At 53.6% G+C, this 19,951-nt stretch overlaps 7 protein-coding genes across 7 annotated transcripts; 4 read left to right on the plus strand and 3 right to left on the minus strand.

The window, feature by feature from the left end:
• Positions 1–810: 810 nt before the first annotated feature.
• Positions 811–1,515, minus strand: CkaCkLH20_11453 (uncharacterized protein; the record flags this gene model as incomplete). The annotated part of the gene is made up of 1 exon (XM_038894167.1): positions 811–1,515. One exon carries the CDS (start codon positions 1,513–1,515, stop codon positions 811–813), a length of 705 nt encoding a protein of 234 aa, XP_038740497.1.
• Positions 1,516–3,133: 1,618 nt separating this feature from the next.
• On the plus strand, positions 3,134–3,577 carry CkaCkLH20_11454 (uncharacterized protein; the record flags this gene model as incomplete). The annotated part of the gene is made up of 3 exons (XM_038894168.1): positions 3,134–3,186; positions 3,237–3,375; positions 3,431–3,577. 3 exons carry the CDS (start codon positions 3,134–3,136, stop codon positions 3,575–3,577), a joined length of 339 nt encoding a protein of 112 aa, XP_038740498.1.
• A 3,099-nt stretch (positions 3,578–6,676) lies between these two features.
• On the plus strand, positions 6,677–7,245 carry CkaCkLH20_11455 (duf567 domain protein; the record flags this gene model as incomplete). Its single annotated transcript, XM_038894169.1, has 2 exons — positions 6,677–6,902; positions 6,968–7,245. 2 exons carry the CDS (start codon positions 6,677–6,679, stop codon positions 7,243–7,245), a joined length of 504 nt encoding a protein of 167 aa, XP_038740499.1.
• Positions 7,246–8,033: 788 nt separating this feature from the next.
• CkaCkLH20_11456 (uncharacterized protein) lies at positions 8,034–10,703 on the plus strand (the record flags this gene model as incomplete). The annotated part of the gene is made up of 3 exons (XM_038894170.1): positions 8,034–8,110; positions 8,181–8,844; positions 8,901–10,703. 3 exons carry the CDS (start codon positions 8,034–8,036, stop codon positions 10,701–10,703), a joined length of 2,544 nt encoding a protein of 847 aa, XP_038740500.1.
• A 780-nt stretch (positions 10,704–11,483) lies between these two features.
• Positions 11,484–12,014, plus strand: CkaCkLH20_11457 (ycii-related domain protein; the record flags this gene model as incomplete). The annotated part of the gene is made up of 4 exons (XM_038894171.1): positions 11,484–11,566; positions 11,645–11,700; positions 11,760–11,926; positions 11,976–12,014. The coding sequence occupies 4 exons, from the start codon at positions 11,484–11,486 to the stop codon at positions 12,012–12,014; spliced, it is 345 nt and encodes a 114-aa protein (XP_038740501.1).
• A 136-nt stretch (positions 12,015–12,150) lies between these two features.
• CkaCkLH20_11458 (uncharacterized protein) lies at positions 12,151–14,320 on the minus strand (the record flags this gene model as incomplete). Its single annotated transcript, XM_038894172.1, has 7 exons — positions 12,151–12,581; positions 12,634–12,820; positions 12,924–13,048; positions 13,101–13,374; positions 13,435–13,976; positions 14,032–14,190; positions 14,272–14,320. The coding sequence occupies 7 exons, from the start codon at positions 14,318–14,320 to the stop codon at positions 12,151–12,153; spliced, it is 1,767 nt and encodes a 588-aa protein (XP_038740502.1).
• Positions 14,321–16,344: 2,024 nt separating this feature from the next.
• On the minus strand, positions 16,345–19,919 carry CkaCkLH20_11459 (proline dehydrogenase; the record flags this gene model as incomplete). The annotated part of the gene is made up of 4 exons (XM_038894173.1): positions 16,345–17,158; positions 17,216–17,661; positions 18,808–19,679; positions 19,739–19,919. The coding sequence occupies 4 exons, from the start codon at positions 19,917–19,919 to the stop codon at positions 16,345–16,347; spliced, it is 2,313 nt and encodes a 770-aa protein (XP_038740503.1).
• Between the last annotated feature and the right edge of the window lie 32 nt (positions 19,920–19,951).

Here is a 19,951-nt window from a genome sequence, read left to right on the forward strand (position 1 = left end):
CACGATATATAGTGTTTCTCGGTCACAGCTACCGGTTGGTACAGGAAGGCCGAGATCCTACAGGGAAACGAACCAACAGATAGCTAGGGGACTCAGGTGAGGAAAGAACTTCAGGTGAGGCATCGATATTTCAAATTGTTGGATCATACAAGGCCGCCTCGAGTCGTGTCAACTCGTCAAGTAGAGTGTGAACGGCTTGCTCCGTCGGATGACAACCGAAAATGACGGGTTGCGACGTTACATCGGCATCATCGTGAGTGAAGCTGATGTTGCCTCACATGGAGGGTGGGCCAGGCACATGAAAGAGTCATGACTGCTTCATTGACTCAGGAAGGTGCAATTAGAAGTAACGGGCCGGCGGGAGAGGCCGAGCTACGATATGCTCACTGATTCATGAAGAGCTCAGTGAGGAATCAGTCACATGAGACAGAACCAGAGTTGGACAGGAGGCTTTCTTCCATTTCAGACTTGTCACTGAAGTGAATTATGGCAGTTGAATGTTGAAGGTTTTGAAAAAAGCATGTTGCTAGTCTATCCCAATTCTATCGCCAGAGTCTAAATAAACAAAACACTAAACAGCATAATTCGCGTGACATGAGGTGCAGATGGTGGTATAAAAGGACAATGTATTGACATTAACTCGTGTGGCAGTGTCCCGGGTGGTTCTAAGAGAAGACCTCCAAAACTCCTATCCGTTCCAGACGTCCCTGAGGGGTGATGGCTTTCTCGAAAAGTTGGCAAATCGTTCTCGCCAGGTCTCGTCTACGAGAGGCTATCAATGGCGGCGTGTCGTTCGGTCGCGGGCGACGCTTAGTTGTGGGCACCGTCACCGTTGCAGAAGGGAACGGGGTAGGTGGTGCTGTTGCAAAGACGGATGACACCCTTGACCCAGTTGAGGTTGCCGTAGGCCTGGCTGGAGTAGCTGTCGGAGGTGAACTCGCCGTAGGTGGGGGAGTCGGTGCAGCCGGAGATGATGTTGCCCTTGACGCGGCGGACGTTGGGCTGGGAGACGACGAGACCGTACTGGCCCTCGGGGACGGTGAATCCGATGGTCTGGGTCTCGGTGGTGGTCCAGGTCTCGGCGTAGGAGACGGACAGGGAGACACCGAGGCCAATCTCGGCGATGGTGCTGGAGATGGAGGAAGACACGGTGTAGGTGTTGGCGATGGAGTAACCGTTGGCGACGGAGACGGTGGCAGAGCCACCCATGGAGCTGAGGACGGGAGACATGGCGACGTCCCAGTTGAGGAAAGACTCGTCGGAGAGGACCTGGACCTCGGTGGACTCGGCGCAGCCACGGGCCTCAATACCCTCGGAGCGAGAGGTGATGGCGGGGGCGACCATGCGCTTCTCGCGGGCCTGGAGAGCGTCGTACTCGGCGGACTTCATGACGGTGTGGGAGCCATCCTCACCGACGACGATGACGTCGTCGTAGTTGAGGGCGACGGGGGCCGGGCGGGGAGCGGCAATGGCAACGCCAGCGAGGGCGGAAGCGGCGAGAACGGAGAAGCGCATCTTGAATGTTGTTGTAGGGTTTGTGAAAGGAGTGTAAATGGGTCTCTTGCAAAGGAGTGGCTTTGAGAATGTAAAGACTGGAAGAGTTGGTTTGAGAAAAGAGTGTGGGGACGAATGGTAATGGAGAATGGACTGGCCTTCAAAGGTGAGGAATCCGAGTCTCTGGGAGGGAGGCAGACTGTCTTTATACAACAGGGAGGTGTTGCGTTTGAGCGCGGCTGTGGCAGACGATCCCCAGTCTGATCAGACTTTAGACTATCGGGTGTCTGTTCGGTCTCGCAAGCCGCAGACTGGCCGTTGCGCCAGAATGTTTCCACCGACATTCTTCCTTGTCCCTGGGATAGACGGTGAAGCGCCCACGCGCGCGCGAGATAGTCGACAGACGGACATACGGACATGTGCCAAGAACACCACCGGGGTTCCCGGTATTGCGAAGGCACCTTGTGATCCGGCCATCCGCCCAGGGGATGACGGTATCAACTCGCCATTCCAGGAAGAAGTGATAATATCAAGTTGATAATATGACTGAGGCAGGTCCAATTGCACTACAACGACAGACTGACTCGAGGGTCGCAAGCCGTAGATCGGTGTGGTTCCCGACGTGGGGGACGGTACGGATGGATATCAGATGGGAGTCAATGGGACGAACACGAACAAGGCAACACTGGGGTCTCCCAGTTTCACATTGAGGGCATTCCAACCAAGTTCGGGCGCACGAGGTGAGCAGACCGTGGAGTTGTTGCGGCTCTTGAGTTGGTTGGCTGCCCAATTGACTTTCGGGAAGGCTACCGAGTCATGACAGCTTCAAAGTGGCCCCGGTTCACCGTTTCATGCGACATCATCCATGCCCCTTGACAACCCCAATGCGGCAAGAGATTATTAGCTCATGCGTGTCCAGGGGCCTGGTCAACCCCATCTTTCCCCTTGGCCAAGAAGTCCACTGTCAGACGCAAATAGCCACCCATCAGCCCAGCTAGCACGGGATCGAGTTCACCGAAGCCCCAAAGGGCTGAAAGAAGCCTGCCTCTCGCTTCTCGCCTCTCCTTAGCCTCTCCTTAGCTTCCCTTTAAGGTGCACATAGAGTTTGATAACGGGTTGGGGGAGATTTGGTCTCCGCTGGACCTCTGCACCGCCCAGAGGGGCGCCCAGAGGTGACATCCATCCACCGGCGATTCCGCAGTCAATGACGATCAAACTCCTATTACGGGCCACGGGGTCTACGGACTCGGTCAAAGGTCGCCGGGCATACCATCGGCTCATGTGGGTACCAGGCGCACAGAGAGAGGAGGGATGATGGGATGATGACCTTTACCGCTGGTTGCCATGACCCGGTCAACCCGCCGTGGTCCAGCATCCGAATGCGATAGATTGGGTTATCAGAAGTTTGGCCGTGACTCGTAATACACGTGGAAGTGAGCCGTGGATATAAACCTTCAGAGGTTCCGCCCCAGATTCGTGATATTCACTTCCAGCTCCATCCACGCCCACCACATTCTTTTCTTCGGTCCAGATCTAGTAATCAGAACCAACTCCGTTCATTCCTTTCACAACCAACTCCGTTTCAGTCACTACCTTCACCAGAAACATCCAACCAAACATCTCTACCAACACCGCCAAAATGCAGTTCTCCATCGCCAAGGTCGCTTCCCTCTTCGCCCTCGTCTCCGTCGCGTAAGTCCTTCAATCTTCACCACGATCAAACATTAGACTAACAACATCAGGACGGCCAACCTCCACGACAACTGCGCCTGTGACAACGGCGACAGCTACAACTGGCGCATCACCACCAAGGCTTGCGAGCTCTACAGCTCCAAGAACTACCAGTGGGGTGTCGGTGTCTACGACGCTCCTTCCGGACGCGTGAGTAGCCTCATAGTCTTCGGCAACTGAACATCTTTGCTAACACGTTTTTTAGTGCGTCAAGAAGACCGACAACGACCAGCTCGCCGGTAAGGAGTGGGAGGCTGCCTGCCGTGAGGTCGCCAGCACCGGCTTCGACTGTGCCGATGGCAAGGGCCTGTACTGCAAGGCCAACCCCGACGACGTTCGCGGCCGCTGCTAAGCGTCTCGTGGAGATGCTGGGGTCCAGATCATAAGGCTTTTTTCCAGGCCTCTTCTTTTTGCAAACGAAACGAACCAGCATAGGCCCGTCCGTAAGGCTGGCTGGGACGGCATTATCATGGCTCCACCCACATCCTTAGCCGGTCCTCTGGATCGTGGTGCCTAGGAGTATTGAAAGAGAGGCATCATCTCGACCAGGAAGTGGCTTTTGACAAATCGTTAGCGGAATTGGTCCGTCTAGTTACGAATTCAGGCGTTGTTGGTGTTTCTATCGAATACCTGTTGTGCGTGGTCTTGTGTATCGTCAATCTGCTCGCGCCATTATGACTTAAACTATAGAGGATTAGACTTCCATTTTGTTCAGTAACCTTTTGTCCATCTCTTTGTGTGACTTGATGATGAAATGTGTTGAGACTGAATTGTGTCTGTTGGAACAGTCTATACTCTGGTAGGAAGTTGGCCGCATGTATAACAGCTACCGCGCTTGTCCTTTATGACTGCTTCTCCAAGCCTCTTGACTCCGAAATTCGACTTCACATCTTTAGTTTTTGCATGTTTTTGAATCTCGATCACCTGAACAACGACTCTGCATACACAGCTTCATCTTCTCGGGGACTTAGGAGATACTTTGGCGATGCTCGAGATGCGAACTACTGACGTCTCTCCCAACAGACCTTCAGCCTAAATTGCTAACATAAACGTGACTGGTGGGTGGGCTTGACAGAATCAGGTGGGAAATCGAACGATCACGACACCAATACGAACATTCCAAATGAAGTCAATATGTTGGTGCATCACACATATGGCACCATCAAAAAACCATTCACGTGTTGAGACGATGGAGTTAGTCGTCTGACGAATCACTCTTTCTTAGCCGTCCCACTAGAAACCTTCGAACCGCTCAAGTCCGAATGCAAGATGACGCATCCCAGCTGAAGATAGCCTTAGATAGGCGATGGGTCGGCGATAACTCTTCACCTCCGCCGATGCATTTCCCACGCGAAGGCAACGTGAGAGATCTTCTAGAACACATGAGTGCGATGGAAACCTGCAGTCCAAACCGGGAGCTCCTTGTCTTCTTTTGGCGAAACTCTAATTAAGGGGGATGTTCGGTTGCATCCGCGCCAGAGCCACGATGGAGACCATGCAGCCTGCCCAGCCATGACAAGGATTGCCTTGGCACGACTCAACTAGCTGCATACGGCAGCGTTGCAGATTTATTTTTGTACAGATGCCGCAACCCTTCGAGAATCTGCGATAAGCGACGGCTGCCCGCGGGGGTCTGGCGTTGTCATCGCGCGGTGATCTGTTGTCGTCGGCAAGCGCGGCAAGAATGATAATGGCACTCATTACGTTCGGTCATCATGCGCACGTGTGATGGATGGGAGGCAGTGGTAGTCTAAAGAGTGGCACCCATCGATTACGAGCATTAGCAGTTCATGCTATGATTAAAGAATTATTTCCCGATACCGGCATGCCTTGATCTTCAATTCATTGACATGAAACACGTTCATATCAGTATACTTTCTTAGCCAGATTAGAGATGGAAGGTGCGTTGAAATTGGACGAAAAGCGTTTATAGTACTCGTGATAATGGTTGATAATGCGTTTGCCATGTTTAATATGAGCAAATTGGCCCGGCCTGACCTCCGTGCGCGGGGTGGGGCGGGTCCGAATATGTGGATCTTGCGGGTTTTCGGCCCGCTCGGCGACTTGAAAGCCCCGAGGCCGGCGACCCGGAGGGCGGCCTAGGAGAGTCTGGACACGGCGTCTCCGATGGGAAAGATGTAGAAGACGCTAAACACGTGGAACTCCATGTTTATATCCTGATGCTGCCTCAAAACTCATTGCTGTCACCCTCACACGATTTTCTCGACGCTTAAATATCAAGTTTTGAATTCTGATATGAAAGGTGGCAGGGCCAGTCTTCCTGACAAGTCAGCGTACGAAGATTTCCATCCACAATGTTGGTACAGGTTCAAATATGTGGTTATGATGTCGAAAGAAAGATGTGACAATCGCGTCTTGTGAATAAAAGAAGCCAGAAGTAAAGCTCATACCACGCAACACTTGAAGGAATGGCTGTCGTCGAGGTAATACATGCTTCAAGACAATCATTTTGCATTGCGATCAATATCTTGTCTGAAATTTGCCTCTTGATTTCCGCTCCTGAACTCTTGTGATGATCACTTCAGATCTGTTTCGTTGATGTTATTCACATATCCCATAAGTACGCGTATTTGTCGAGGTCGCGCCTTGCTGAGCCAGCGCGTGCATGACGGGTCCTGTGGCTAGACACTGTCCCCAGAAAGTTTGCTGATCCTGCGGGGTTCTTGAATGGCTGAAAAGTGCTTGGTGAGGCGGTGCTGGTATGTATATGTGGCTGTGTTAACCTCAACTTGCGATGGCTTGTGATGGTTGGAGCACGTCTCACCTCACCCGCCCGCCCATTTCGTAGTAAGCATTTAGAACTGTCTCAATTCCATTCGCATCATTGGTTCCTGTTGGAAACATGTATCCCAGAAACGCCCAAGCGTTGGACGCGATCCCCGCACGCCGGCTCATTCTCCGGGCTGAAAGCCACACGGTTTCACCTGTTGACGTCACGCTCGAGCTTAATGAGGCCTCATCTCACCCAGGGATCTCACTCCCTCACGCTCGTACTTCCTCTTCAAGTGATCGATTGACGAGTTACAGACAAGTTGACACTGGTGGCGCTGACACCGCCTGCTTGTTTCTTTGCTCAGCCGCGGAAGCGTGTCGTCGGGATTCAAGCCAAACCGAAAGGTGCGTTCTTGGCACCGCCCGGTGAGTTATCAATCACATGCTCTTCTTATATAATATCTGACCTCCTCACTCACGTTCAACGTCTTTCATCTTACGGACACGGCATCTTCACCATCAACGTATCGTAAACCAAACCTTCAACCTACTGCGCATCCAACCGACCCCAACAATCGGAGAAAAAGCAACTCTGCGACGCAAAATCGTCGGATCCTCAATCATGGCGACACCACAGCTTGCTACAGCGACGAATGCTGTTGGGATCTTCCCCCAGCTAGTAGCGCGACAAACAGAGACCCTAGTTCTCAAAGAGAAAATGCTCTCCCTCACCGGCGACAGCTTCGACATCAAGCTCGCCAACGGAACACCAATCTTCCGCGTTACGGGAAAGGTCATGTCCATCTCCGGCCGCAAGTCCGTGTACGACATGAGCGGCAACCATCTGTTCGACATCGTCAAGGAGCACATGCACCTTCACACCACCTTCGCCGCCGTCGATCCCAAAGACAGGAAGATCATGGAGGTGAAGAGCAGCTTTGCGCGTAAGCAGCCCCATCGAGATTAATGTACGCTCAGAAATGCGCTCAGGAACTAATGATATATCCAGTGATCGGCTCCAAGGCAACTGCCACATTCACTTCGCCGAGTACGGGCAAGAGTGAATCGCTTGAGATGAAGGGAAACTGGTTGTCAACGTCAGCGGAAATCGTCGACACCAGCAACGGCCAGGTTGTCGCACGAATTGACCGTAACGCATTGAAGGCCAGAGATTTCTTCGGTGGCAAGCAGACTTACGCGCTCACAGTGGCGCCGGGCGTGGACATGGCGTTGATGGCGGCCATGTGCATCTGCTTGGACGAGAAGAAGAATGACAACAACGGCTAATGGTTACGGGGATCACGATATTATTAAGTTGAACTTTGCGTTCGCGGATTGTTGAGAGCGGAATATTAGGTAGCGAAGAATATTTTCCCCGGAATAATGATCATCTTTCTTTCCTCACACATGTTCGCTTCGCACGCGAGACATGCTGGCACCGGTTCGTTGGCTTCAGGCGCTGGCTGTTCCAGTTTCTACTTGATCTTACCGTCCTAGTCAGCGGAAACGAACACATCGCAAACAAATTGATATGGCTAGGTGCGGATTTTCGGAAGTTTTCAGTCGTTTCTATTTCGGCTCGGCTCGGCTCCACATCCGGGCCAGATGGCGGCGACAACCTCACCGACTTCAAGTACCGGCCGAGCGATTCATGTCGTCCGGGATGCGACCCAAGGACGTCCCCCACAGTTTCCCCCGCAAAGTGCTACCCTCGGCATCATCGTCCTCGATGAACCTGTCCAAGTTCGGGATAGTAGCTTGCGTGGTCCAATCGGGTTGTGGGCGGTTAACGAGATCTGGCAGTCGATCGAAATATGCTCATGTCACAACAATGAATGAGACGAACGCGGTCGCTGGTGCTCGGTGCTCAATTTCCCGAGGTTTCATGCTTAAAGACGGCGAACTCTTCGATATGTTTGTTCGTCACCGAGAAGTTTAACCTTCACAACTCAAGATCGTACCGCTGGTTACTTCGCGAGACTCATCTCGGCCCCAAGACGGATCGGTCCCGATCTCGTCCCCCCTTTCACTTGGTCACTTCCCGTTTCTATCGAAGATTGGAAACAATACAGATAATGACAGGCCGGTTTCTGCTGTTATTGGCTGCGGGTGCAGCTCAAGCCGCAGCCGCAACTAATTCATCCAATACTCGGTAAGCGCCTCACCGAATCATTCACCACCGGTGAGAAATACCACTCTAACTCCTTTCTCCTCACAATCAGCTTCTTCTCACCCGTTGGAATCGCTCTCGGCGTCGAAGCCAAGCTGCAAACTCAGTCGTTCGCCCCTTTCTCACTCTCCCCGGAAAACCCGATAGCGACCCTCGACTACGGGGCCGAGAGAGCGGGATATCCGGTCTTCGAAATTTCCTCGGTGAACGGACCCACCCAGATCGAGGTGAAGTACACCGAGCACTTTGACGGTCTGAATCACCCCTTCGGAGATGGTCCGTACAGCTTTTCGAACCAGCTTGGGAACAGTTTCCGTGTCGAGACTTTCAACATCAAAGGGACGGGCAGACTTGAGTCCCCTCTCATCCAAGGCGGTCAGAAGTGGCAGTCTGTCAGGCTCCTGACTAACGGAACCGTGTCGTTCTCGAACGTGGGCTTTGAGCCGACCATTGCTGCCGTCGAGCCCGAGAACTTGCCGGGACAGTTTCACAGCGATGATGGGAAGCTGAATGAGATCTGGAAGTTGGGCGCGAGGGCCACAGTGGCGGCCTGCGTTGACAAGGGCACGCAACAAGCTATCTGGGAAGTGGATGAGGAGAACGGTGTCCTTGCACGTAGTGTACGGCCGTCTATTACCTGGAAGGCAACCACTTGGACGAACTACACGATCGAGTTCGACACCAAGATCAAGAAGGGAGGCAGCTGGTGGGTTACGGTAAGTGAAAGCACGAAGATCCTTCATACCTGGCAATGGACTAATTACGGCCCCAGGGAGGAGCAATCGCGGGCAACGGCTACAGCCTTCTCCTCACCGGCGAGCTCCCTGAGAGCAATCGATTCGTGAATGTCAACAAGACGCTCACGCCTCCCAACACTATCTCTCTCGCCTACGGGCCGGACTTTGTGAACCAGACCACGCTGACTTCCTACCTGTTGGACGTTTTCGAGATCCCCTTCACGGTGAAGGAGGACACCTGGTACCATATCTCAACTTCGATGTCTCCTAACGGCCATCTGGCAGTCTTGATCGATGACACGCAAGTGCTGAATGTTTCACGCTCTGCCTACCCCTGGGCTCTCGCATCCTCAGCCAATTCCTACTCTGGAACCCCGGACTTCACCGGTTCTTTCGGCTTCGGTGCATACCAGGACCACGCCGCCTACTTCAAGAACGCACATGCATACGACACCGTCAACGGCTCCACGCTCTACTCGAACAATCTCACCAGCCAAGATGTCCTGGTCGAATACGGCACCCGGGCCAACTACGAAAGCGTGTGCATGGACGGACCAAAACGCGACAGACTCGTCTGGCTGGGAGACTTCTACCACACCGCCCGTATCTCCGCCGTCAGCACGTCGCGGACAGATCAGTCCCGGGGAACCCTCCAAGTCCTTCTCGACACGCAGCTTCCGAACGGCCAGATGAGCATCTCGCCGAACCTCGGCTACGATCTCAAGTCCATCGCCACTGCCCTGGCACCTTCGGGCAGCTACGGACTGCAAGACTACCAGCTCCTCGGCCTCATGGCCTTCAACGACCACGTCCGCCTCACCAACGATCTCGACTTCGCCCGGGCGACTTGGCCTCAGTGGCAGAAGGTGATCGACTGGCTCCTCCCGCAAATCAACTCGACGACCGGCCTCCTCACCTTTGACGGCGGCTTCGCGTTCACCGGACCCGCGGACGGCGGCTCGGCTATCTCCTGCGAGGCGGTGCAGAGCTTGAATGGCGCCGCGGACGTGGCCACCGCGATCAACGACACGGCCTCGGCCACTAAATACCGGGAAGCGGCGAGTTCGCTGGCGAATGCGATCAATGAGAAGCTGTGGAATAACGACATCGGCGCGTATGGCTACTCACTGGCCTCGCTCGGAGATACCTCCGTTACGGGCACCGCGTTCTGCATCACCTCCGGCGTGGCAGATGCGAACCGCACGGCGCGATCAATCGCGGCTTTGTCGCAGCTGAAGCTGGGTCCCGGATACAAGGACTCCTCGCAGGTGTCCTCGAACGACAGCAGCATCAACATCTCGCCCAACACCAATGGCTTCCTCCTCTCGGCCCTCTTCATGGGAAACGCCACCGCCACCGGCAAAGAGCTCATCGAGAGCCTATGGGGCGCGATGCTCCCCGGCACCGAGGCGCAGAACAAGAGCGCGGTCGGCACGAGCTGGGAGTACGTCAACGCCGCGACCGGCCAGCCGGGCCTGGGCCTGTTCACGAGCCTGAGCCATCCGTGGGGAGGCGCGGCGACGTACGTCTTGACGGAGTGGGCTGCTGGTGTTCAGCCCGCGGCCGGCGTCGATGGGTTTGGGTACAAGAATTGGGTCGTCGCGCCGGCTGCTGGTGTCGGGATGGGGTTGCAGACGGCCAGCGCCAAGGTTGTCACTGCTTTCGACGGCGAGTTGAGCGCGGAGTGGAAGATTGAGGGGAGCGACTTGTATGTTACCATTCGGGCGCCGATTGGGACCAAGGGCGAGTTCGTCTACGGTCAGAAGAGCATTGAGTTGCATGGGCGGTCGGTGTACGAGTTTCATGTCGATTCTTCGCTTGAAGCTGGCATCGTTTAGCAGCTGTGATACTCCATTTCGTAGTACATATTATCATCATAACCTTTTGGCGGAATCGAATCTTATCAGTCAGATACCTGCTGTGTTACAAACAGAGTCGTGTCTGAGTCTCCCTTCAATGACGCGTCGATTGCTTCGCGTTCTCGCTTACGGACAAGCGCGTTGGGGCCGTCGTACATGATGTGGACTCCTGGGTCAGCAGCGCATCGCAAGCCTCCACTTCGTGTGGTGTACACGGTTGCGTAGTGTAGTGGTTATCACTCCAGATTTTGATTCTACCTGTTTTCGGCTGATCCGTCAGCCGGCGATCTTGAGTCGTCAATCTTCTGGTAACCCCGGTTCGAACCCGGGCGCGACCTGTTCTTTTGTTTTTTTGGTTTTGTTACCAAGTGACTGATGATTATGAATGACAATAGTGCGGTTTTTGTTGTAATTATTTCAAGAAACTCAAGATGTGCATGTGGCGTCAATTTGCAGCCCAGAATGCGAGAAGCAAACACGAACCCGGAGCTCCCGGGCTCACCGCACCGACTCAACCCCGGCTACTCTCGGCTCCCCGCGCCGGTCTCGGAGCATCACGATGCCTCTCCCCCTCCGCACATCACATGACGCAGTCAACACTCAGAACCGTCCGGCATCATCTCCGCAAGCCCCTCGTCCAAACCCGCAATGTCTATCTCCACACGCATCTTCCGGAAGTCTGTCATCCCCGCATCGCGATACGTAGCACGTAGCCATTTCGTACCTCGATCCTCACCGTTCAACTTCTGTTACCGCACAATGGCCACCGCCGGCAAGAAGGAGTTCCTCTGCATCCTCCCGGATAAGCCCGACGCGCTTGCCAAGCGCTTGGAGGTTCGGCCGTGAGTCTGATACCATCCGGTTGAGATGATGATGTGATGCTTCATCTTGCGTTGAGGGCTTGGGCTGACTTGTGGTAGGACGCATTTGGCTGAGGCCAAGTCTGCTGCTTCGGATGGCAGAGTGGTAGTTGGTGGTACGAATACTCGAGATGGTTTCGACTGAAGGAATATGGATCTAACAGGGATGAAACAGGAGCCATGTTTGAGTCGGAACACCCCTCAGAGGGAAAGCCGCCCGCGTTCAAGGGAAGCATGATCATCTACACCGTGAGCAGCGCCGACGAGGCGTGGGAGTTGATCAAGAACGACGTCTACGCCAAGAACGGCGTCTGGGACCTCGAGAAGGCCCAGGTGATTCCTGTAAGTCATTCAATCATGATCCTGCCCATGCGACGGCTAACGACTACAGTTCATGTCTGCTGTGCGCGAAGGACTGCAGAAGCTGTAGTTGGATAATGAGCTTATTGATAGAGGAAGCCGAAGCATCCATGAATTGACGAATACACATCACGTACATAAGCATAGCAGCGGGGAAAACGCCCATTACATTATCCGTTGATGCTCTTACATGACTATCATTAACCTCATGATACTTGATCATCTACAGACTGCATCAAATCCTCCACGTCTAACCTTTCGGCTAGATCCAGCAACGCCTGGGGCGAGAGACCGCCCATCCCACTCGTATCGAATATGTCCCACCCCGGCTCCTCGTGCTCCATCTGATCCAGGAACGAACCGTGGTCTTGGGGTTGGGGATGTGCCGTGCTCGGCGACGGAGTCGGGGGCTGCTCGGGGGCGGGAGTGAAGGCGGTCATGATGTTTTCGAGCTGGCTCAGCTCCAGCTTTCGCAACGGAGCGACCAGACTCCCCTTTTGAATCATCTTGTCCAGGACGCACTTGATGTTTTCGCACCACGTGTCGTCGTGAAGAAGAGAGGGGTCGATGACGCGGATGAGGAAGAGGAGGAATGCGGACGAGAAGGCGTCTTCAAGCTGGAAGGGCAGGAACGCCTCTGGCTGGACGTCAGTATTGGACTTGATGTTTGGAGATAATGACCGGCTTACCTAGTAAGTCCTCATCTCCGAGTACCCGAAGAGTCCTGAGGACTGTCTGAGCCGAGTCGACGCAAGACTGCAGCAGCGATGCTACGGGCGGTGTCAAGGAGACGGTTTGCGTATTTCGCAAGTCTGAATGCTCGATGTGGATGTGTAATGCGCACATGACGAGGGGCCGGGTGGTGAGTACGACGCACTATGCAAGTTAGTCGACCGCAATCAATCAGGAGAATTCTGGGTTGACGCACATGGTGATACGAGAGGATAAGGCGTAGTGCCATCCTCGATGCCCTACTCACCGACCCCTGGAAATGGGTATCGAGGAGAGCCGTCAAGTCTCGGGAAAGGCGGGCCAAGTCTCTGAGAATGGATTTGCTGTTTGATACGAGTGAGCCATCGAACGATTTGCCGACGCCGTACACCGCTGGTAATTTGGTCAGCGCGCTTCATGTGAGAGGGTTCGACAGATGACTTACTCGTCAAGATTCGCGCCATGAGACGCGAGAGACGGACGTGGAGAGTCATGTTGAGCGCATCCAGGGAATCGTCAACCTGCGAAGGAAGTTTGACCGTGATATCCTCATCTCGGATGGAGCTCGGCGCTCCCATGAGGGCGGCGAACTCTCTATCAAGGGTGTATACCACCCAGAAGACGATATTACAGCGCCGTGAGTGTTCGACGCCCACGACTTCTTCCGGCATGTGTCTGTAGATACCCTCAACAATACTGATGCGTAGTGCCTGGCCGATCTGACATGGGTTGATTAGCGATGCGTCTTAGATTTCAACGGTCTCGGTCTGCGGCCTTACGTGTTGGAAAGCCGCGAGTCTCATATCCAAGCACTGGAAGTAGACAGCGGCAAGCGCTAGAGCTTGAATAGAAGAGATGGTGTCCGGGTTGAGGCCCGAAAGATCGGGAAGTAAGGCCATGGCCCGCGTAGCATACTGGACGCCCGGTGGCCCGGTGTGAGGGCTACTGTGAGATACCACGAAGGCTTTGCCGAAGGCCAGTATCAGGAGGTACTGAGCGTACCATAGTCTCGAAGAACTGGCTTTAGCGGCGGGGTCTTCGTAAAACTCGTGGAGATTCTTCATGAACGACGACTCGTCGATGAGATAGAACACGGCGCCGAGATAATACTTGGCCGTGTTGAAGAGGAACATGGCGTAGTCTAGTGGAGGAAGGTTCGATACGTCGGGCTCTTCGTTGATGCCGAGGGGCTTCCATTGCATTCGGAATGCGCCTTCGTGAGGCAGATGCCATGGATCTGGAGCTGCTTCTGGGATTCTTTTCCCTAGTAGGGCTAGGACTCGGCGACAGAAGGACCATGATGATGTTGGTCCCATGTACCCTAGTACATTGGTTAGTGCACCGAAATCTGCTTGAGTCGAAGATGGCCGACTTACAATACTTCCCACCTGCTTTTGCAAACGTATAGTCATTGTCAACCAACGGGTTCTGTCGAAATCCAGGCCCAAAGTCTCCGTGATGTGGAGGGACTTCATCATGATCTTCTAGCTCAGACTCAGGCTCGGACTGCGGGTCTCCGCCAAGTTGTGGGCTGTCTATTGAGACCAAGTCAGTTGCAACTCATCACAAAGTGGATTGCAGAATAAGAAAGGTCTGAAAGTGTAAGAGCAACTCACCATGACTTGGAGTCTCCAACTGACCCGGAGCCTCCTCATGCCGGGGCAACGGGTTGCGATGCGGTGTCCCGAACGGCTCACTATACCGCGACGGAGCATCATCAACATCACCACCCCGACTCGCCCCCCTCACAGACCGGTCCGAGGCCTGTTCACTGTTCCGGTTCTGAAGCTCACGGAGATAACTTGGGTGGGTCAGCATGTCCGGACCTGCAACGGGTGTCTCTCACCGACGAAAACTCACCTCTCCGGGACCGATATCCTCTTATCCTCGACCGCGAATATGCATCGATGCTTCTTCCGATCGCATCGCGTACAGGGCTGCGACCCGGAACACTTGACCTTCATCACCCGACATCTCTCGCAACTTTGAGACACACAAAAAGTTAGTCATGTGACTCCCTTCATTTCCGTCCGTTCTCGGGACTATCGGGCTACCCCGCACGCACGCTTTTTGACATTTTTTCGTCACTTTGTATTGTCCGTGGCTCAATTGCGGCATCTTGAACGGGTTTCGCGGCTCGTGTTAGACTTGTCCATGTCGTTCGATGAGAGGCGGTTGTGAGAGCGTTGAGTCCGTCGCGTTGAAGATGTCGGACCCGGCTTCCGACAACGCTCATGGCCGCGGCAGCGCGTTGTCTTTATTTAGGCCCCGTCAAGGTGAATTTGGGGGAAGGCCAAGCCGGTTTAGCGCATGTCTTATCAGCTTTGGCTGGGGTAGCTGACGCCGCACCGCAGATAGCCGAGCGGTGTTTTGGCTTGGGTTCCGGGGTCTTATCAATGAGATGCTTGTTCATTACCCCACACTCTCTGTTGCTTTTCTCCTTGCATCGGAGGGCGTCTGGAGATGGTTACATTCGAATGACACAGAGAGAGTCAGGTGGGATGGGCGGCTGTGTCATGTCAACGCAAGAGGCGTCTTTGGCATGTATTGGGTACTTGAGATCTGGGGTTCGATGGGGTTGATCATTGGTCATGAGATGAATGATCGTCGCCTCACGCCAGAATGTTCGCGGGGAAGATGGAGACTCTTGAGAAGTATTGACTTATTGACATGGAAAGAGCTATGTCGGGAGTCGTAACTCAAAGCCCGACTTGTAAGTTCATGTCAATATGATTTCGTCGACTTGGGATGAGCAAGCAGAACAAAACTCACCCAGATTTCGCTGAGACCACTCTCACTGATGACGAGCTAACTCGCGAAAATTCATCAAAGATATCGTGATCTTGACAGAAAGGCAAGGAGTCGCCGAGAAATTGATGATATCTACGACCTTGAACGGGATACGAACCGATCCTTCGGACCCTCGGAAGGCGAAGCTCGATCACTCAGCGCCTGCTCGATATGGGCTAGTCGTTTGGTTGGCGTAATGTCGGATCCATCTTCCGACATTCCAATCCTCCGACCGAGCTCATGGTCATGTGGACGTCGGAACGCCATCCCGACATAATTCAACCAATCAGGAGCATCTTCTTATCAACCTCAACGGCGACGCCATTGACATGGAGCATGTCCGAGCAGGCAGACCAGAACATACGTTTGTATCTTACGCCGTGAGGCCTTATCACTGTGAACAGCGGGAGCCAACTGGACACAGGCAACACTGGTTGATGAGCAAGATCCCCATGTTCTGCAGATCCTGTCATCAGTGAATTTTGTCAAGATACTACCCGTATTTCAGTTAGAAGCACGGACGCTGGTGCGTGTGTTAGTTACCTTAGTAGGAGGTCGGAGCATGATGAGATCTAATAACATTCCGGGTCTGTCATCTCAATCTCCGGGCAACCACAAGCCACTTGTTGACTGCGTTCATCCGATTGAAGTCATACCGAGTAACTAATCTGAAATACGGGCCAAACACACTGAACCTACCAGGTAGTTCGGGCAACTTGGACAATCCGTGACCCAGCAGCCTGTCCAAGAGGCGTCACAGGGTAGAAAGTCGCGAAGTAAGACATCTTACATTGCTTGCCATGCATCTGAAGGGATAGAATTGAAAAAGGTATCAATCGCTTGTCATTATCTAAGGATATAATCTAGTCATGATGCATCGCTGGAAGCACGTCTTGTCTTCAACCGAACACTCTCCGGCGCAGCTCGTTCTTCAGAATAACGGCCTCGTGCCGTGTCCTCTCAACGGCTCCCTTGTTCTCAATAGCCCGGCGGTGCAGGTAACCCATGCATTCCGCGACAGATCCCCATGGGATGTACTTGAAAGGCTTGGGGATATCATCCCTCTTCAATCCCGAGTCCGTCACACAGTTGTCGTAGTTATCCAACAGCTCACAGCTCAGCTCATCCGCCAATCCCATCAGCTGACCACACTCCAAAGTCGTAGTCGCCTGGCCCTCGAGAAGCCTGCGGCGATGGGCAGAGATGGCCTTGTTCGAGCTGTTGGCGTTGTGGGTGGCGAGGAAGAGAGCGCTGGCGGGGAACTGAAGACCCTCGGCCTCCTTGGGGAGTCTCTGGCTGATGAACATATCGGCGATGTCGTCAAAGCAGTTGTGGGTGTCTTCGATGGTGTCGTGGATCAGGGAGCGGACTTCGTGCTCGATGTAGGCGCCGCGGACGAGCTTGATACCGAGACTCCAGCCCTCCTTGGCGGCCAAGGCGATGTGGCGCTCCGTGTTCGCGGTAGAACCCTTGAGATAGGCTTGGATGGTGTTGAAAACCAGAGGGCGTGCGTCGCGGTTGTGGCGTCTCATGAGGTCGATGGTCCATTCATCCAGGGTCGGTTGTAGAGCTTGCTGCTCCGCGTCAATCCAAACACGAGCTCCCTTCTGTTTGCCGGCGTCGCAAATCTCATCGAGAGCCTCGCGGAGAACTTCAGGCATAGCTCCGGATGCTCTCATGGCGTCCACAGCAATAGGGCCAGCACCAGTAACCCTGAGAAACAAGTCAGCATGAGATCGATCTTTGAATGTCTTTGAGAGGTGTGCTTACTTAACGGCAATGAAGTCTCCGGGCTCCATCATCTGGAGCGTGTCGAGGTTGCCTTTCTTCCATTCCTGAACCATCTGGTAAAATGCCGGTGCGTAGTCTCCATCTTTCGATCCAGCCTGGGCCTTCTTCGTATCCAGAACGATTTCCCTAGCATAGTTGAGGATGACTCCCTGATATCCCATCCTCTTAACATTCGCCACAGCCTTTCTTACTTCTGGAACGTTTGTCCCTGCGCAAAAGTGGTCGTATATCGTCCATCGTAGGAGTTTGTTGAGAAGCAGGTTCTTATCGGGGTTGAATAGTGGTGATTTTGTCTTTGTGATGAAGCCGAGGATGGGTAGTGATAGTCTCATCAACAGTGGCGAAGATGTGAATTGTGTGAGGAAGAGTGATCGAAGTAATGTTGGTGTCGGTAGTCTTGATAAAGCCGACGGCTTCGTCGTGGTCTGGGGTAAAAGAGTCTGGGGTTTTGGCACCGCGGTGCTTACACGGTTGGCCGCCGTGGTGTGTACATGCCTCGCCGCTCCCTGCAGTCGGATCGACCTGCAGAGAGGCACGGGCACCTGTTTGCATGTGCCGAGCTTGACAGGCATCGTGAAGTTGAAGATTCTGGATGAACAGGACTGACGATGTGTGGAAGGGACAGAGATAGGGACAGGTTAGATATAGTTGCGGACGGCTACGGCCGGCCTAAACCTTGGATGTGTCAAGGTGGCGGCATGACTTGGTATCGTCGAGCACCTTCGCCGAGCCCACCCCACCACCGACCGGAATCCCGATCTGTCTCAGACCCAAGAAGCCAAAGTCAAGTGTCAGTGACCTTGAGGCTCTGCTCCGTGGCGGGTTCCGGCGGCGTTCATCCAAATCTCAAGCTCCACAAGTGGATGCTGGTGACTTTGGGATGGCAAAAGGGACGCCATTGACGGCGATTGGATCCCACGCGACCCAAAATCTGGAGAAAAAGCGCTATCTCTGTCTATGGAACTAGGTTTCGTGAGATAAGAATGACTATTTTCTGCAGGTCGGAGGCGCAGGAACGGGGGGTACACCTAGCTGGCGCGAGTCGGTGCGCGCTTCCGACATGTCGGGTCGGAGGTGTCTTATCATGTCGGGTGACCATTCCGACAAGACTAACACCAAAGTGAAACTCAAAACGGTGACTTTCCAGTGTGCCACCGACATCGGCATGTTGCAAAGGGTTGCAATGACACAGAAATAGCTCTGAGTCGGCTTCTTGGTTTCCGTGCAGCTTCTAGAACCACATGATCTCTTCTTCATGCAAATATCATACATAATGTTGATTCAGAATCTATTGATTATGGCACAAGGTATCATGACAAGATTCTCTCAGAGTTCAGTCGGTGAAAGTTTTCTGACTAAAGATTCTCACTTGTCACATGTACAAGTTAAGATACCTTGCGAGACGAACAAACATTAATGGCCTGGCAGATCTGATTGTGATCCAAAATCAACTCCGCCTCAGCGCTTGTAACCCCTTGAGTTCAACAGTCCCAGCTAGAAGCGTTATTGACGTCTCCGCCTTTGAACTTAGGAAGCAGTGGCCATCGGCACGAAGGTCTAGAGAAACTGACTGTCAAGTCCACGGGGGTATCCCCGATTACTGTCTCGTTCGCATACTTGACACCGACCATAACCTCCGGCGCCCGTTGGCTTTCTCTCCACTCGACGAGAGCAAGCAACGCAGAATGAGCCGTATCGTTTTGAAGTGGAGGGAGAGGCTCGCCCGCCCCTCCCACGACCCATGCTCCGTCACCCCCTACGCAGTGCCCTTGGCCGGGGACCATGAAGAGCCTGTAAAAGTCGGAGACCGACTGGACCTCGGACTCTCCGAGTCCGGCGTAATGGGCGAGGACTTTGCGGTAGTACAGGGTAGATATCTCTGCATTGACGACCGAGTCTTGCCATCCGTGATAGTGTAGGAGCTTTCCCCCGTTTGCTTGGAATGCGGTCAAGTCGGGAGAGAAAGCATCCGTGATTGCTCCATATGCATCAACTTGCTCCGCAATTTGGACATGGGAGTAAGAAATGTCCTCGGCTTTGAAGTTAGTGTCGTTCAGTATGGCGTTCTGATAGAAGGTCAGGCCGAAACCACCAGCTGCCTCTGCGTTCGTGTAGTACTGTATGCCTGTATGCTCTGAACCCGGGGCAATACCTGGGAAGACCAGAGTATTGTTTACTTCCGTCCAGGAACTATACTTGGACTTCAGATTAGCCAGTTGCTTGGGCGAGAAGCAAGTGGTGCTGTTCAGTTCCGAGAGCCCACAGAGGATACGTTCTGGGACGAAGAAGCAGCGTTCTGGGTCTGATACTATCCCATCTGTCACGCCATCGAGGCTATCGCACTGCCGAATTACTTCCTCATGTACGGCAGACCACTGCCCAGCACTAATGTACGTATCGAGGGACGTAGGGTACTGCCGTTTGCCAGCGTAGATCTCCCAAGCTGTTGAGATCAGGTTACCCAACATATTCAAAGTGATCAAGAGATTTTCAATGACTCACCTTCAAGATGTGTTTGCCAGATGACTGGACAGCCAATCAGGACGCCGTCGAAGTCTTCGGGATATAGCTGCACTTCAGCCAAGCCCTGTCGGCCTCCTGTCGATCCACCTGCATAGTAGGACCATGAAGCTGGTTTGAGATAGTATGCCTCGATGATTTGCTTTGAGAAGACACTTGACATGTGTATTGCGCGATGACCACTGTTTCTGATTT

This window comes from Colletotrichum karsti, assembly GCF_011947395.1.
Source record: "Colletotrichum karsti strain CkLH20 chromosome Unknown Scaffold48, whole genome shotgun sequence".
Classification (NCBI taxonomy): Eukaryota; Fungi; Ascomycota; class Sordariomycetes; order Glomerellales; family Glomerellaceae; genus Colletotrichum; species Colletotrichum karsti.